Raw genomic sequence first — 18506 nt, forward strand, 5'->3', positions numbered from 1 at the left:
CTCAGACAATGGTGGCACTCTTCAAAATGAAATGTGAGGATTGGAAATATTGTCATTGTCAAAGAGGAAGGGATTCACCACAATGAATGCAGGCTTGGAAGAGTGCTTGCTATTTGTTAAGATAAAGATGGACTGGTGCTGAAAAGCCACAGTACAAATAGGAAAGAGAAAGCTAGGGAAAGAGGGTCATCGACTCATTGAGCCATCCATTCTTGAATGCCCTATTCATACATTAGTTGTACTTGTAGAAAACAACTAAAATGTGATCCAATGGAACTAATCTTTATACACCTATCTGTGGGGAGTTTAAAGTATCAGTCTTTTTTCTCCCCTTTTCCCCCCAATTTGGAATGCCCAATTCACAATGTGCTTTACGTCATCATGGTGGTGTAGTGTCTCAATCCAAGTGGTGGAGGACAAATCTCAGTTGCCTCCATGCCTCAGACCGTCAATACGTGCATCTTATCACTTGGCTCGTTGAGCGTGTGACCGTGAAGACGTACTTGTCACAATCCCCTGTTGTCTGCCCTGTGTTTATCCCTTGTCACCTGTCCCGGACTACACTTCCCATAATTCCCTGCCCTCATCACTACCAGCAGTCATTCATTGTTCTCACCTGTGTGTCGTTTATTCATTATCCTTGTGTATTTAAACCCTGTTGTTTCACCATTCGTGGTCGGTTGTTAAATGTTAGGTAATGTTTTCTTAAATAATTCCTGAATGTGTTCCTGCCCGTGTTCCTGCCCGTACCCTTCGTGGATGTTCCTCTTGTTTATATTTTGTTCCTCTTGTTTATATTTTGGTTTCCCATCGTGGATGTTTTGTTTGTTCCTGTGTTTACCAGTCGTTTGTCCTTGTTAATTTTCATTAAACTGCGTGTAGATCCTCACTCTCGCCTGTCCTCAACTGATTCAGTAACAGAACAACCGACCCAATAATGGATCTGGCAATTCACCTTGCAAACTACAGACTTCTCTTCCTCAGACAAGAGGACCGTTCAGTGGATGATCATGTTCGTGAGTTTCTGGAGCTGGCAAATGTGGCGGACTACCCAGAATTTGCCTTGGTGGTGTTCTTCAGGGCAGTCTCCATAGTTCGCTAAGGGAGCTGTTGCCACCGGCGACTCCTCGCTGGACGCTCCTCGACTTTGTGGAAGAGACTCTGCAAGTTTGCGGCTCGCCATTCACTGTGGGCGTAGAAGAAGAGGGCTTTACCTCTCCTCCCACAGTGGTCACCCCCCAGCCTTACATGGCTCGTCCCTTCATGCCTGCCACGGCCAACGAGCCAATGCCCACGCCTGCCACGGCCAACGCCCAAGCCTGCCATGGCCGACGCGCTGGAAGTCTCGTCCGTCCCAGAGCCAGCGTTGCCAGCCTCATCTGTCCCAGAGCCAGCGTTCACAGCCTCGTCCGCCTGGAGGAGGAGGAGAAGAGGAAAGGCCTCCACTCTCCAGTCTCCGCCTTCCACGGCTCCGTCCTCAGAACCTTCCAGAGCTGCGCCTTCCACGTTCCGCGAACCAGAGCTCACGCATGCCTCGGTCAGCGAACCAGCGCCTGTAGCCTCGACCGTCCCAGAGCCAGAGCCCAGCAACTGCAGCCTCGACCATCCCAGAGCCAGCGCCTGCAGCCTCGACCGTCCCCAGAGCCAGCGCCTGTAGCCTCGACCATTCCAGAGCCAGCGCCTGTAGCCTCGAGCCGAGCCTGCTGCCTCAGAGCCAGCCTGTAGCCTCGACCATCTCAGAGCCAGCCTGTAGCCTCAACCGCCTCAGAGCCAGAGCCAGCTCTGTAGCCTCGACCATCCCAGAGCCAGACCCAGCCTGTAGCCTCGGACCGTCCCAGAGACAGAGCCAGCACCTGTAGCCTCGACCATCTCAGAGCCAGTGCCTGTAGCCTCTGACCGCCTCAGAGCCAGCCTGTAGCCTCGACCGCCTCAGAGCCAGAGCCAGCCTGTAGCCTCGACCATCCCAGAGCCAGAGCCAGCGCTGTAGCCTCGACCGGTCCCAGAGACAGAGCCAGCACCTGTAGCCTCGACCGCCTCAGAGCCAGCCTGTAGCCTCGACCGCCTCAGAGCCAGCTCTGTAGCCTCGGACCGCCTCAGAGCCAGCCTGTAGCCTCGACCGGCCCCAGAGCCAGAGCCAGCCTGTAGCCTCTACCGGCCCAGAGACAGAGCCAGCACCTGTAGCCTCGACCGCCTCAGAGCCAGCACCTGTAGCCTCGACTGCCTCAGAGCCAGAGCCAGCGCCTGTAGCCTCGACCGGTCCCAGAGCCAGAGCCTGTAGCCTCGACCGTCCCAGAGACAGAGCCAGCACCTGTAGCCTCGACTGTCATCAGGACCACGCCCCTGCTGGCCAAAGAAGAAAGAGAAGGAAGAGCCACCTTCTTACCAGTCTCTGCTAGTGCTCACATCCTCTGAGGTCATCCTCGAGCCTTCCAGGGCTCCACCTCTCGAGCCATCCACGGCTCCGCCTGTCGAGCCTTCCACTGCTCCGCCTCTCGAGCCTTCCATGGCTCTGCCTCACGAGCCTCCCAGGTCTCTGCCTCCAGAGCCTTCCACGGCTTCAACTCCAGAGCATTCCACAGCTCTGCCTTCCACGGCCTCGCCTCTCGAGCCTCCCAGGGCTCCGCCTCTGAGCCTCCCAGGGCTCCGCCTCTCGAGCCTCCCAGGTTTCTGTCTCTGAGCCTCCAAGGGCTCCGCCTCCGAGCCTTCCACGGCTCCACCTCTCGAGCCTTCCACGGCTCTGCCTGTCGAGCCTCCCAGGTCTCCGCCTCTCGAGCCTCCCAGGTCCCCGCCTCTTGAGCCTCCAAGGGCTCCGCCTCTCGAGCCTTCCACGGCTCCGCCTCTCGAGCCTCCCAGGTCTCCGCCTCTCGAGCCTCCCAGGTCTCCGCCTCTCGAGCCTTCCACGGCTCCGCCTCTCGAGCCTTCCACGGCTCCGCCTCTCGAGCATTCCACGGCTCCGCCTCTCGAACCTTCCACGGCTCCGCCTCCAGAGCCTTCCACGGCTCTGCCTCCTGGGCCTTCTACGGTTCCGCCTCCTGAGCCTTCCATGGCTCCTCCTTCCATGGCTCTGCACCCGGAGCTCTCCATGGCTCCGCCTACCATGGCTCCACCCTCAAAATCCTCCCTGGCTTCGCCTCCCATGGATTCATCTCCTGAGCCTTCCACGGCCCTGTCCCCAAACCTTCTACCGCTCTGCCTCCTGAGCCTTCCATGGCTCTGCCACCTGAGTCTTCCACGGCTCTGCCCTACATGGCTCCGCCACCTGAATCTCCCATGGCTCCGCCTTCCACGGCTCCGCCCTCTGAGTTCTCCATGGCTGTGGTCCTATGGCCACCTCCCGGGCCTCCTGACCCAGTCCCTGTCCTGTGGCCGCCTCCCAGGCCTCCTGACCCAGTCCCCGTCCTGTGGCCGCCTCTCAGGCCTCCTGACCCAGTCCCTGTCCTGTGGCCGCCTCCCAGACCTCCAGACCAGTCCCCACCGTGAGGTCATCCCCTTGGTCTTCAGACTGTCCGCCTGACCTTTTCTGGTCTCCCAGGTCCCCTGGCTTCATCTTGGCCCTGCCTCCAGGGCTTTACTCTATTCCCCTCATCCCCTTGCCCCTTGTGGCCCCCTTGGACTGCCTGTTTGCCCCTTGTCCCCCCTTGTACTGCCTGTTTGCCCCGAGCCCCCCCTTCACTCCTTGGACGATATTTTCTTTTTGGGAGCATCTAGAATCCTCTCCTTTGAGGGGGGTTATATCACGATCCCTTGTCACCATTTCGCCGTGAGAGTGTGTAGATATATACTTCATAAATCTCTGATGGAGCGTTCATGATCTGGGAGTGAATAACCTTTAATAATCATATATGTTTGGATGATCACTTGTGATGCTTTTCAATATGAAACTAATTCAGTCTTGCTCTAACTATTATTATCTTTAATACTAGATATTAATCGATGACAAAATAAAGTGAAATAAAGTTTATAAAGTGACAATGTGAGCTTTATATATTAACAGGAGTGGAAAACAGAAACCTTTATACACAAACCAAACACATCCATTAATAACCGTTTGTGCACCAACAGATCAAACCACATTCATTTATCTCACTGACCCAAAAACAGCTCAAACCACAGCAGGTTTCACTGTGAACTGTCACATACATTCAACGGAAACACATTCATGCTTCATTCTGCAGGTCAAAAACACACGGTGCTCTTCTGTGGGTCTAAATTAAAAATGAGACAAACACAATAATAATACTGTATTTATTTATGGTGTAATTTATTAAGTTTTACAAGAGCATCTCAATTTCATTTATGTTTTCCATCTTTAATGTACAGGTATGTCAGAACATGTAGCTTTAAAATATCTAATGCACCATTATAATTATACACATATCTATATGTTCTGTACATGAAACTAAATAAATACATTTATAATAGTTTCAAACAAGAAAATGTCATTATGAAACAGACAGGACAAGTTATCGACTGTTTATTCTTGTTTTAGAATATCTGTTGAATAACTTCATGTCACTTCATGATGGTGATGTCACTTCTCTTCTGGATATGATGTCATAAACTAGTACAACAACAGAAGCCACGCCCACCAGAGCAGAGAGGACCAATCGGATCACAGCTTCAGTGAAAGCACAACAGTGAACACAATCTGAGGAAATAATAGAACAAACAGATGATAGCTGGACTGAGCCGGTTTATGAACTAATATTGAAATAGTTTCAACTAGTTTAACTTCAATCAGAACACACAACAGTGAATCAAAGAAATTAATTTGCATTTTCAGAGACTGTAAACAAACAATAAACTCACCACCTGAACACGGCTGACAGACTTCATTAATGTTGAGATGTTTAGTCTGGTTTCTGATGGGATTGTTGATCACACAGCTGTAGATGTTGTTCTCCTGATATTCCACCTCCAGATGTAAAGAGAGACTTCTGTTGAGATCAGACACACTGATGGAGGACAATAAACTGTTTCCTTTGTACCAGGAGAGAGTCACCTGTGTCACATTCACCACTGAACACACCAACACACATTTAGAGCTTGAAGAACATTGAGAAGAGTCTCTGATGATGACAGGAACCGGCAGACGAGCTGGAAAGATAATTCAGAGTCAATAAAATAAACATCAAACATCAGTTTCATCATAATCAGTCGCAGTTTATTGTGATCTGTGAGTCTCAGAAGACAAGAGTGTCAGACCTTCAGTCTTCTCATTACATTGCATGATTTATATTGTTTTTGATATTTATAATAGTATGATGATGATGTGAGAATGAAATATGAAGAGGACACTGATGTTATTTCTGTACTCACCATAAACAGTCACATTGAATATATTAAATGATATTGTGTTTGTGATGATCTGTACTTTATAAAGTCCAGTGTGTGCGGTTGTGATGTTTGTGATGGTGAGATCTCCAGTCTGATCGTTCAGCTGCAGTCTGAATCTCAACTGTTCGTCCATTATTGAGATTATATTTGCTGGTCTGTTGATTTCTGCTATAACAATATCTGGATACTGAGCTCCAAACATCCAGTGTAAAACATCATCATCTCTCAGTATTTCAGTTTCATCAGTGTGTAAAGTGACAGAATCTCCCTCCATCACTGACACTGACTTTACTTTATCTGGATCAACACCAAACACACCTGCAGACACAAAGAAACATCTGTATTATCTTTAGAAGTGTAAATGCTTTATTAAACATGAATCTGATGCAATCCTCTCTAATGATCAAGATCTATATTTTACAGACTGATTTGAGGTTCTGTTGGAAAACAAAATTAAACTAAAATATTAAATTAAATAAAAAACAAATGAACACTTTTATGTGGGAATAATCGCCAATATAAATCCTGTGAGTTTTCTCTGAACTGAATGAATAAACATCATGACTTACCATCGAAATGCAGCAAAACTAACACGAGAATCATCTTCATTTCTACACGTCGGAAAGAGTGAAATTAGACAGCATGTGACGTGAACGCAGCATTCGATCTTCACTGACAGGATTTCACAGTTGTAGCGTGAACGCAGCATAAGCGTGTGTCCGCGTTCTTGTGACTGAGGCCCGTGATATCATCACTCACAGGAAACATGCATTATATTTATATATGAATTTGTTACTCATCATGAGTTTTACTCACTTTTAGTTGGTTTAGACTTCTATCTAAATCACTTTGCAGAACTTATCTCAACAATATTTAGTCATTATCAGACATTGTGTCCAGTGTGACATGCAGTGTAAGAGATGCAGTGTCTCAAGTGTCTTCTTGGTTCACTTGTTGAGATATTTAATAATCTTCCAGTCATCAGTGCTGAGCTGTAGTTACCTTCTAGAATCATAGATAACATGACTTTAAATCACATTCATTCTTTAAAAGGACCCACATGTTACCCTGCAGCTATATAATGACTCAAAGTGGACTGTGATCACTTTATATCCATTATAAATCTCTGCTGGAGCGTTCATGATCTGGGAGTGAATAACCTTTAATAATCATATATGTTTGGATGATCACTAGTGATGCTTTTCAATATGAAACAGGAAATCATTGAATTCAGTCTTGCTCTAAATATTATTATCTTTAATATAATACTAGATATTAATCAATGGGGAATAAAGTGAAATAAAGTTAACAAAGTAACAATGTGAGCTTCATATATTAACAGGAGTGGAAAACAGAAACCTTTATACACAAACCAAACACATCCATTAATAACCGTTTGTGCACCAACAGATCAAACCACATTCATTTATCTCACTGACCCAAAAACAGCTCAAACCACAGCAGGTTTCACTGTGAACTGTCACATACATTCAACGGAAACACATTCATGCTTCATTCTGCAGGACAAAAACACATGGTGCTCTTCTGTGGGTCAAAATTATAAATGAGACAAACACAATAATAATACTGTTTTGTATTTATCGAGAATCTAACCACCAATCCTGCGATTGGCAGCCGACCCGCTCTACCAACTGAGCCACAGCCGCACTGTTCCTGTATTCGACAAGTGGTTGGCTGGTCAAATAGTGGATCTGAAGCACAAAAACAAATACTGTACATTGTAAGCAAAGAAACTACACTCTAGGTTGGTTTTAGCATTAGCACCAGTCTAGTAGACTGAACAATCTGGAAATGAACGGCTGAGAACTCCACGTTTCAGTAGAGCCGACTGGTGATGAGATGATGGAGTGCAGGTGATCTGCCACACCACTGGAACAGACCAACTCACAGACAAACAGGGGGAGACAGACAGATAGAAAACACAGATGGTTGAAGCCAACATCCTGACATGTAGAGAAGTTTGACAGCAGAAACAACATTCATAATACTTCCAAATACTTTATTTCTATATTATTAATAGAATGTTCGATATTATTTTCAGTGTCTTTATTTGCACAGATGTTTTGTACCTTCTGTCACTTCTAAAGTGTTCAATGGCACATTTAGGCAGATCATTGGCATTATTTTGTGTTCTCTCTTCTCATTTCACACTGACTTTGTGTTCATCACTTTGAGTTCCAGTAGAGGCAGAACACTTCCTGATGTTTTACAATGTCTATTTCAGCAGAAGCATCTCGAGTACCGACACATATAATATTCTTACTGTGTGTTTAGAGATATTAAAGTTTGCATTGTGTATTCATTGACTGACAGTCTTTAAATGTAAAATACAAACATTACAAAAGAAAGGATCTTTTAGGCCTTCTATCTGTGCTTGTCTCTTCTCTTTCTCTCTAGATATGACATTTCTATCTTATTGAATGTATGAATAGTTTCTCCACACAGACACATTTAAGATGTGTATTTTTCAGAATTAGTTTTGTTGTTATAGATTACTTTTCAGTCACAGATCCGGCGATGAATCCTGCAGAAGTCAGAACTGTGTGTTGGTGGCCTCTAGTGGTGAACTGAGGAAACGGCAGATGTCCATGTGATATTGACATGTTCGCTGATGTTTTTAATTCAGATTTAGTTTCCTATTTTATTTCTCTCAGATCTGAAGTTGTCGTTTTAAAGCCTTCATAAGACTGAGATACGCTGATTTTATTTGGTCCAAAACGCTGAAGTCCAACAGAAGTGTCCATTAACCTTCAGTAATGATGAGTTTTGAGATTCTTCCCTCATTCTTACAGAATCTCTGTGATCTGATTGGCCGTGCTCTAATGGGCGTGGCTGCTATTGCTGACATCAGACCACTAGGGGGAGACAATGTTGAACAATAATAATTATCTCATACGATTTTGGCACAATAGATACAAACAGTATTTATTTATTTCTCTCTTTTACTTTGTATATTATTTATCTTAAAAATATATATTGAAATGTAAAACACAACATTGAAATAATACTCTAGCTGTCAGATAGTCAATGCAGTTTTCAGTCAGATTTTAATTGCTGGTATCCAACACAACACAAAACAAAATGTTTTAAAGAGAAGGTCCTTGTTATTGTGCTGAAGACAGATCTGTTACTGATATATTTCATCATTAAAGCTGAACTATCATCAGTTTGTTATTTTATTTCCTCAGATCGTGTTCACTGTTGTGGTTACACTGAAGCTGTGATCCGATTGGTCATTTCTACTCTGGTGGGCGTGGCTGCTGTGGCTGTACTGGTTTATGACATCAGATCCAGTTGAGAAGTGACATCACTGGATTAATATGCTAAAACGAATAACAAAACTAACAGTCCCTAACATTTTCCTCTCTTTCTTTTTCCCTATTTAAACAATCTATAGAAAGTTATAAAATGTATTTATTCAGACTCGTGTTCAAACTGAGTTAGTGAGTCAATGAGAAACCTGCTGTGGTTTATTGAGCTCTGTTTGGGTCAGTGAGTAAATGAAGTGGTTTGATCTGTTGGGTGGACAAACAGCTTCAATCCTCAAAGTGTGTCTATTAATGGATGGTTTGCATGTGTAGTTTCTGTGTAAAGGGTTTATGCTGCACTGTACATGCTCGTCTGTATTTCACTTTAACATGTTACCTTACATTTACCCAAAATAAAAGGTTTATTACCCATGAGTCCCTCTGACACACACATAATGAAGTATCTTTAAAAAGCTAACACTTGAGACTTTACGATGAAATATTTGAATTGATTCAATCTGTTACTAACACAGAAATAAAGAAGTGCAAACGGAAAAGGAATAAAAAATAATTTTTCAGACTTATTATGAAATAAATACACAATGCTGTGGGATAGACACAACACAACAGGCCAAAGCCCTATGTCTTAGCAAGCTATGTTTCAAATTTAGCTTTCTGTAAGTGCTTGTGCATTTCTGAACTGCCAGCGTTGTCAAGGCGACAGAGCGCGCGCGTTTGAATCTTCCAATGAGAAATTATGAAATGACGCGATGATTTATGCTAACTATCAATACCCACATATTGCCGTATTCTTAATTTCATTGGTTACATTTGCTCATAAATTAAAACATTCTAGAGTGATATTGGTAGATTTATTTATTTGCCTATGCATGAACTGACGTCATCAGAAATGGCTGTTCTCATGCGCCATTTTCTAAATCTATGAAGCCAGTTTTATTCAGAAAACATCAGGGGTGCGATACTATCCAGATACTCTACTAAACGCATTTATACGGTGTGTTGTATCGAAGGGCAAGTTAGACGCGCATAGTTTGTCGAATAAAAAGGATGACGTCATTGTGTTTTCCGGATTTCATGATGAAAACAAGTTCTAAGGATTCTACAAATTCGCGTTTTTTGGGAAAATATTTACTATGGATGTTCTGTAATGCACTATTGCAGTCAACAGACAGATGTCATCGTTGCTGGAACATAATCTACACTGCTATAACAAATAAAAGATATGGACTTTGTAATGTTTAATGTGTGTTTTCATGTATTTGATGTCTTTTATTTCTGTAGCGATGTTCTGGTGCTGACAATGACGAAGATTTGAAGATGAAGAACCCAAGTGCAGTTTTACAACGTGGTTCCAATAAACCTGATATTAAACGTGAACTAAACATAAACAGTGACCATAAACTTGACTATCCTTGACTGTAAACTAGACTGATGTAAGCTGCTCATCCCAAATAAGGGGAGTGGCAACGCTAGTAACATCCATAGTGTTTTCCTCATGATGTGCCAGGGAAGGGAAACACCTGTGTTGCATTAGCAATCAGAGATCAAAGCCATAAAGGTATGATGAATTTGTTGTTTAGGGGGGGTTTTTGTGGCTGCTGCTGAGTTCTTTGCCGAGGCTGCCGTGCCGGGACGTGGGTTGGAGATAGACGCGTGCGAGTAGACTGGGAGGGATATTTCGTTGGGGTTTTCCCCTTAAGTTTGGCGGCCGCCATCGATTTCCTTGAATGCGGGAACCCATGTCCGGTAGCGGGTAAGGAAGCCAGCAGTACACTCTCATTTTAATGTTGTTGATGTGTGTCTTCTTGGTATTGCTATGTTCGCCGGGGAGGCCTTCATTCATGTGTATAAGTTGACTACTGGTCCCCCGGCGCTATTTGTGTGTAAAGTGAGCGCGTGTGTGAGTAAGGGGGTAGGAGAGCAGGTTACCTCCCATATGACTATTATACTGTTTAGCTCTTGACGACGGCTATGTATTTAGCGTGAGTGATGGTATGTCCTGATATTTGGTGTGTATTTACTGGTGTGGTCTTTAAGTGATTTATATGACTTTAAGGTTTGCAGTGCAATGAAATTATGCATGTTATAGGTGCTCATATGAATTGATTTAATGCATGTATTTTTAACAACTTTGGTAACCCTGTGCTGAATATATTGTCTTGTTTGATGCTTTATTTCTCTTTCAATTTATTGATTAAATGTTAGCATTAATTACAAATACATGATTAGAATCGTAACTGTCATTTCATCAACCTGCTGTCCCCCCTGGGTTTTAATATTATGATTGTCCAAAATTAAATTTGTTATATTTATATTTAAGGAATTGTGTATTTGAGTGTTTTCCTTGGTTATTGAGCCCCAGAAAATCATTGGTCCAGGAGGGAACCTGTAAGTCGCCCGTAGCACGGTGGGGGTGGTTACACTAGGCTTGGCTTGGCTTGACTGGACTAGAACAAATCAAAAAAGTTACTCTCACATTCAATACTTCCCTATTGAAAAAAGTATACTTTATTGTATTTGAAATATATTAGTTTATATTGTATATTGCAAATATACTAACACAAATTCTACTATCTTTAAATATATTTAAAGTATATTAGCATCATGCTTTTACCAATTTTCACAATACAACTTTTAACACACTTTAAAATAATTGTACTTTAGTATATTATCTAAAAATAAATTTTAGAAAAAATATAATTGACGTGAAAATTCTGTTTATTTTTAAAGTGTATTTATTAGCAATTTACTTAAACATATATTTTAGGTGAGTAGCCATCAGGTGCAAGAGTAACAATGAGCATTTCAGCAAGAATAAAATAACAATGTGTAGTTTGTGTGTGGCCGATTTGTCCTTTTTTTTCTTTTTTTTTTCTTTCAGCGTTCTTTTAATTTAAAAGCATGGTTGGTGTACTGCCCTGCAAAAGACCTTAACTCACTAGAGTGTGAAACTGAGAAAAATGACTTTAAAGTTTCTGTTTTGTCCAGACAAAAGTATTATAGGTAGGACTCCCAAAATTTCACAACTAGTTGCTATACTGAAGAAATGTTTGTATGCAAAAAATCTTGAGCTCAAAATTGACCTTTGACCCTTGTTTGGCAGTTACTGTACTCTGCCTTTGTATCATGTGCCAAAAATCAGGAGTCATGCAAAGGCAAAAGGCCGTAACTGACATATAATCAATATTTACTTGCTGTTCACCATACTTACATCCATTATAAGAACACCTAACCAAGGTCTAGTCATCATGGTATTTGTTTTAAATTATATAGAAGACCTTTGATTGTTCCTATTTAGTGCTATAATGATCAGGATAGTGCGGCAACACTAACAGTTAAACAGTATAACAGATAAGTTACTTTGCAGTACAGTATGTACAGTATGAATAAATACAATAAATATTTTCACAATAAAGATAATTTAATTATAATTGAATACAAAGGTATATGTATTTAAATGCAAGATATAGAGTAATAATTAATTAAACATTGGACCAATACATTAGAGATTAGAGACTGCTCATTCCAAGTTTTTTACTGCTTCAAATAAAATCTTACTGAAAGCTAATTTTTTGAGATATCAACCTAAAATTTGGAACACAACTTGTCCATAGGTATATATGACAAAGCATTCTTGAAATACAACCATTTAAGTTTGGATAGTGATTTTCATGTCTATGCTAAAAAAGGGGAGGGTGACAGTTAAAGGGTTAAGGGCCACCAAACTGCTCAAGATGCTCAGTCAACGAACTTCGACTTGGATTACTACTTTTAAATTCTGAGATAATATAGACAGAGTATACCGAAAAAAAGTTGGAATTACTTTTACTATTTAGGTTAGCCTACTTTGTACGGACGTTAGCGATAACCAGCTGTAAAATCTGACGTGAACACCTGCAAGAAGGAAATATGGCTCAAACACGTATGGATTGTTGTGGATACAGCAGATGACGTGCATTGCTATGGATTATGTCTTCTATGGATTATATCGGATTGCATGGAAAGGTAGGATGCCTCTGTATTTAATATTTGGTTTTCAGCATCTGATGTGAGGCGAGTGTCAGCGTCAACGTTAGCGCTTATTTACGTGACACAGATTAAATTTAGCAAGCTCCGGGCTGTCACTGACATTGACAGATCTGAACCATCGCCCTATCACATCGCTATCACAGAGTAATAATACAAACAAGCAGTCGGCAGTCTACACTTTATTTCAAAGATGTGTGCGTGTGTATGTTACGCGGTTTGGTGACAATAAAGAGCGGTAATCTTTGACAGTATGACAAAGCCAGAGTACAGTAACATCACAGCGGCACCGTAACATCTCTCTTGATGCCAGGCGAAACAAAGTCAGAACACCTTAACTCAACGTAAGCGTGCCGGAACAAAGGCTAAGAGCCGTAACAACTGTTACGGCGTTCTGCTGTGGTTTCTCGTATGGTTTTGGATGTTACGGTTGTCATAGCCCTTTAATTTCTCGTTAAAACAATCAAATTGACTCACGATATTTATTCACATGATAAAGGAGGTCTTGAATACCCCAAAAATGACATTAACTCATTTTTGACCAAACATGATGTTACGGCGTTTTGCCTTTGTAGGGCAGTGTAGCTGTTTGTCCTGCTATTAGTAGTAGTTCGGAACTATTCATTGCGCGCTCGTGTTCCGCCCGGAACTAAATAAGAAAACACCTGTTGAGCGAACCGCCAAAAAAGATGACAGAAAATAAATCTGCGACGGCTACACAAAGTAAACATGTAAGCAGACAAACCTAGAAGAAAGAAGACGAGGAGAAAAATGAAGGAAGATTTAGCCCCTCATAAGAGACAGGCAGCCTATGAGGTATGTTTTGATTGAAGTTTATTTGGTAAATTAATGGTAAATTAGATTAATATCACTGTGGTGATTTCTTTTGACATGTTGAAGTGCAATAATTTTACACACCGTGTGTATGGAATCTTTAGTGCATAAATGTTTTGTAAGTGAATAATTTTATATACTATGTTTCTGTATGTTGTTTTTAATTGAATTATTGCTTTAAAGGCAAGTTATAAGTTAAATTGTGACACGTTTATGCTGCCTGATACTGTGATATACTGTGTTTCTGACTGTTGTATAGGCATGTGGGGCTTCAAATGTAGACAAAGGACATTCACACATGCTTTTTATTTTATTCGTTGTTATTTTTTCCTTTATCCCAGTTCTCATGGGTTATTTTGATGGATTAAACAGTCTTTTAACCATGATCTCATGTCTGTCATTGGAGGGAGCTACAGTTAAACCATGTGAGATTTAAATAAACACTGTCTGTTATTAAAGTTATATGTTATTTATTGTAATGGCCTTGAAAACAAGTGCATTCAGCATTGGGTAAAAAAAGTCCCCCAAGAAATTCAGCCTTCAGTATGCAGGTAACACATTTAAAATGCTGTCTTGTGTAACATGATGTCATGTTTAAAGTATATTGTACAAAGTATAGCTCAGTAATAACAGTTTGTTATTGAAGACAAAGTGTGCAATTTGTACTATTTGGAATAAGCCAAAGGTGTTAGTGAGCATATACCTTTTACTCCAATATAATACACTTATGGTATAGGCTATTGCTTTATGTTTCAAAGACACTCGCAATTAATTTGTTATGTACTTGTAACACAAATAAAGTACACTTTAATATCTCTAATCAAGCATGTAATTACCCTACGCAGCATACTTAAAGTATACTAAGTGTACTTGAAGTTGTTCCAATTTAGCACACTTCAAGTTAACTATTCATTAACACACTTGAAGCATATTGATAATTAGTCTGGCTTCAAGTATACTTGGCATATTTTTTTTTTCACAAGGGAATTGACAAGAGACAATGGCAAACATGAGGGCTTAAATACAAAGACAACAATCACAAGAAAACCAATAAAAAGACAGAACTATTAACAAGACTAATAAATGAAAACCAATGACAAACTAGAACTGATAACAACATAATGAAACCAACCAATGAAAACAAATCACATGACAAGGGAACCACATGACATGAAACAGGAACTAGACTTTTAAAAATAAAAGACATGAAATACATGAACACACATTAAACATTACAGAATTCCTTTTTGTTTTTTGGGGGGTTGTCTATTGTGTACTCTACACAAAATAAGAAATCATCTTCTGACAGTCATTTAGATTGATCAATACTCTCATTGGAAGGAATCTGCAGCCTTGGATATTTTAAATGGTGTATTGGTTGAACAGATTACTTAATAAAGCGAAACTAAACGCATATTCTGAATGTAAACAATTGAAAACATGAGACTGCCCACGGCCTTTGCATGGCAACAGGAGAATACAACATTTGCTGATAAGTGGTGAATTAATTCAAACTGATATTTGTCAAACAGCACATCAGTGATTGAACCAAACAACTGCTGCTACAATAAAAAAATGACATTATCAGCAAGATGTTCCTCGGATGTGGACGTGATAAAAGTGGACTGCTAAACAACATCATGTGTGCCCCATATTGCCCCTATAAACCAATCAGATTATTAGACTGAGGAAGCTTTTCCATTTAGATGTGTAATATGCATCAGACAGTCAGTGAATGAACTGTGTGTGATCTGTGACGTGCGTCTGAGACTGACATTAATACACGAAATTCATTTGCCTGTTTTTACTTACTAATTTGGACGTACTGCGGGAGAACATGGTTCCTGTATTACTTTTGCTGCATTTATGCTTGTGGCATTTTGAGGGTAAGTAATTGATTGTTTATTAATTCTTACAGTATGGAAAAAGGAGTTGCTACTATGAACATAAAACAAGTTTTTTTATTGGCTACAATTCCCAGAAAAAAGTTGTAATTTCTGACCAATCTCATCAAGACTAAGACTAGTGATCAACCGATATGGTAATGGCCGATACAATAGATCACACAATTTAATACTGTAAATAACATAAAATTGCTCAAATATATTAGGAAGAAGGAAATAACAGTGGATGAGATGTGCACACTAACAACCACATTTACTCAAAAAACAGAATTAAATCAATTGTTCAAATAGTGCGTAGTGAATAAGACATGACTGGATCACCTGCTTGGATTGTCACGGAGTGACCATCCTGATATGTGAATCAGAGGAACTTTTGATCATGAAGTTTTGATTCTGTATGATAGAAGACGTGCTTCAGAGGAAGAATATTAGATGAACAAGTCTGAATGTATTGTCTGATTTATCGCCCTCTGCAATATATCAGTCGACCACAAACCAATACCAAACTTATCCGTAATTATTTATTTTTGTATTTACTTTTATGTAATGGTATTTACTTTTACTTTCATGGTATTAAGTTTGAAAAAGCATTATAAAATGCAGATCATTTACACTCATGTGACTGCTGTGTGCATTTTCCATTTCACTTTTTGATTTGTAACTAGTAGCACCTAATACACATGCAAAAAATATGTTTTTCCTAGTTGTAAATAGTTTTCCTAAAAATGTATGTTCTTCATATCCTATGGCAGAAGAGGATATGTTGGATAATATAAATTCACTAAACTGTGTATTGCACATAATTATTGCTCAATGGGGCAGTTTTAACTGTTCATGAGATGGATAGCCGAGGGGGAAAAAACTGTTCCTGTGCCTGATGGTTCTGGTGCTCAGTGCTCTGTAGTGTAGGCCAGAAGGCAACCGATTTTTCCAGGCTTTATCCTCACTCTGGAAGTGTACAGTTCTTGCAGGGAGGGCAGTGGGCAACCAATAATCCTCTCAGCAGTCCGAACTGTCCTCTGTAGTCTTCTAATAACCGATTTCGTAGCTGCACCAAAAGTATTGAAGTGCAGAGGACAGACTCAATGACTGCTGAGTAGAACTGTTTCAGCAGCACCGGTGGCAGGTTGAACTTCCTCAGCTGGCGAAGGAAGTACAACTTCTGCTGGGCCTTTTTCACAATGAGTCGATGTGTATCTCCCAATTCAGGTCCTGTGAGATGGAAGTGCCCAGGAACCTGAATGACTCCACTGCTGCCACAGTGCTGTTTAGAATGGTGAGGGGGTACAATGTCGGGGTGTTCCTCCTAAAGTCCAAAATCATCTCCACCGTTTTGAGCATGTTCAGCTCATGGATGTTATGACTGCACCAGTGAGCCAGCCATTCAACCACCTTTCTGTATGTAGACACATCGTCATCTCGTATAAGGCCGACAACAGTGGTGTCATCTGCAAACTTCAGGAGCTTGTCAGAGGGGTCCTTGGCGGTGCAGTCATTGGTGTAGAGGGACAAGAGTAGTGGGGATAGCACACATCCCTGTGCTCTCCCAGCACCTGTGCTGATTGTACAGGTGGTGGAAGTGAATTTCCTGGTCTCACTAGCTGCTAACTATCTGTCAGAAAGCTGGTGATCCACTGACAGATAGACATGAGAACAGGGAGCTGGTGTAGTTTAGTCTGGATAATAGCTGGTATGATGGTGTTGAAAGCCGAACTGATATCCACAAAAAGGATCCTAGAAAGGGTCCAGTGATGTCCTTCAGGTGGGCCAACACCAGTCTCGCAAATGACTTCATGACCACGGTTTATTATTGTTGTGTTTGACTCTTTTTTAATTTAGACACACAGAAGAGCAGCGTGTGTTTTTGTCCTGCAGAATGAAGCATGAATGTGTTTCCGTTGAATGTACGTGAGAGTTCACAGTGAAACCTGCTGTGGTTTGAGCTCGTTTTGGGTCAGTGAGATAAATGAATGCGGTTTGATCAGCACAAACAGATGTGTGTGGTTTGTGTATAAAGGATTCTGTTTTCCACTCCTGTATGAAGCTCACAGTCTAATTGTCACTTTATACAACAAAACATCTTTACTTATACATCCATTAACAGTGATGTTTGATATTAATATTATTCCCTAATTAATAATAGTAATGGTTTTGGTTAAAGTGCAGCAGGTCACGCATGCGCTCCTTGACTGTTTCTGGAGATATTAGTCTGTTTGATATGTGTTAAAATATTACAATTTGTAAATTTAGGGGTGGTTTTCTGTTAGTGGTAGTATAATAATGAGCCACTGTCAAACAACGTGGATACACAATTGTGCACGTTCACGCCGCTGTCAATGAAGATCAAGTGTGTTCACCGTCACGTCCCGTTTCAGACTGCAGAAGAAAATGTTTCTCTCTTAGTTTTGTTGGGTTTCTATTTGTGGCATTTAGATGGTAAGTCATGATTTATTAAAGTCGTTCAGTTCTCGCAGTATGCATGATATTTATTGGCTACTATTCCAACATAAAATATTATATTTTTATATGAACTATAATTAGGCTACTTTAATCTTTTACTCGTTTATTTGTGTTTCCCCAACAACCCTCAAATCAATCTGCGATATTACAGTGGTATTTAGGTAGGATGGGATCATGTTTAATAAAGCATTTACACTTCTAAAGATAATACAGATGTTTCTTTGTGTCTGCAGGTGTGTTTGGTGTTGATCCAGATAAAGTGAAGTCAGTGTCAGTGATGGAGGGAGATTCTGTCACTTTACACACTGATGAAACTGAAATACTGAGAGATGATGATGTTTTACACTGGATGTTTGGAGCTCAGAATCCAGATACTGTTATAGCACAAATCAACAGAGAAGCAAATATAACCTCAATAATGGACGAACAGTTGAGATTCAGACTGCAGCTGAACAATCAGACTGGAGATCTCACCATCACAAACATCACAACCGCACACACTGGACTTTATAAAGTACAGATCAGCAGAAACACAATATCATTTAATATATTCAATGTGACTGTTTATGGTGAGTACAGAATAACATCAGTGTCCTCTTCATATTTCATTCTCACATCATCATCATACTATTATAAATATCAACAACAATATAAA

The 18506-nt window shown here is 40.9% G+C and overlaps 1 protein-coding gene across 1 annotated transcript in view; it reads left to right on the top strand.

Annotated features, from left to right (window-relative positions):
• LOC127639803 (hepatocyte cell adhesion molecule-like) overlaps nt 1-18506 on the top strand; it is a 328338-nt gene that overhangs the window by 308938 nt on the left and 894 nt on the right. Inside the window, exon 3 of the mRNA XM_052122048.1 lies at nt 18085-18420. Within this exon, the coding sequence (XP_051978008.1) occupies nt 18085-18420 (336 nt within the window). The remainder of the gene's footprint in view (nt 1-18084; nt 18421-18506) is intronic.

This window comes from Xyrauchen texanus, chromosome 48 (assembly GCF_025860055.1).
Source record: "Xyrauchen texanus isolate HMW12.3.18 chromosome 48, RBS_HiC_50CHRs, whole genome shotgun sequence".
NCBI classification, from domain to species: Eukaryota; Metazoa; Chordata; class Actinopteri; order Cypriniformes; family Catostomidae; genus Xyrauchen; species Xyrauchen texanus.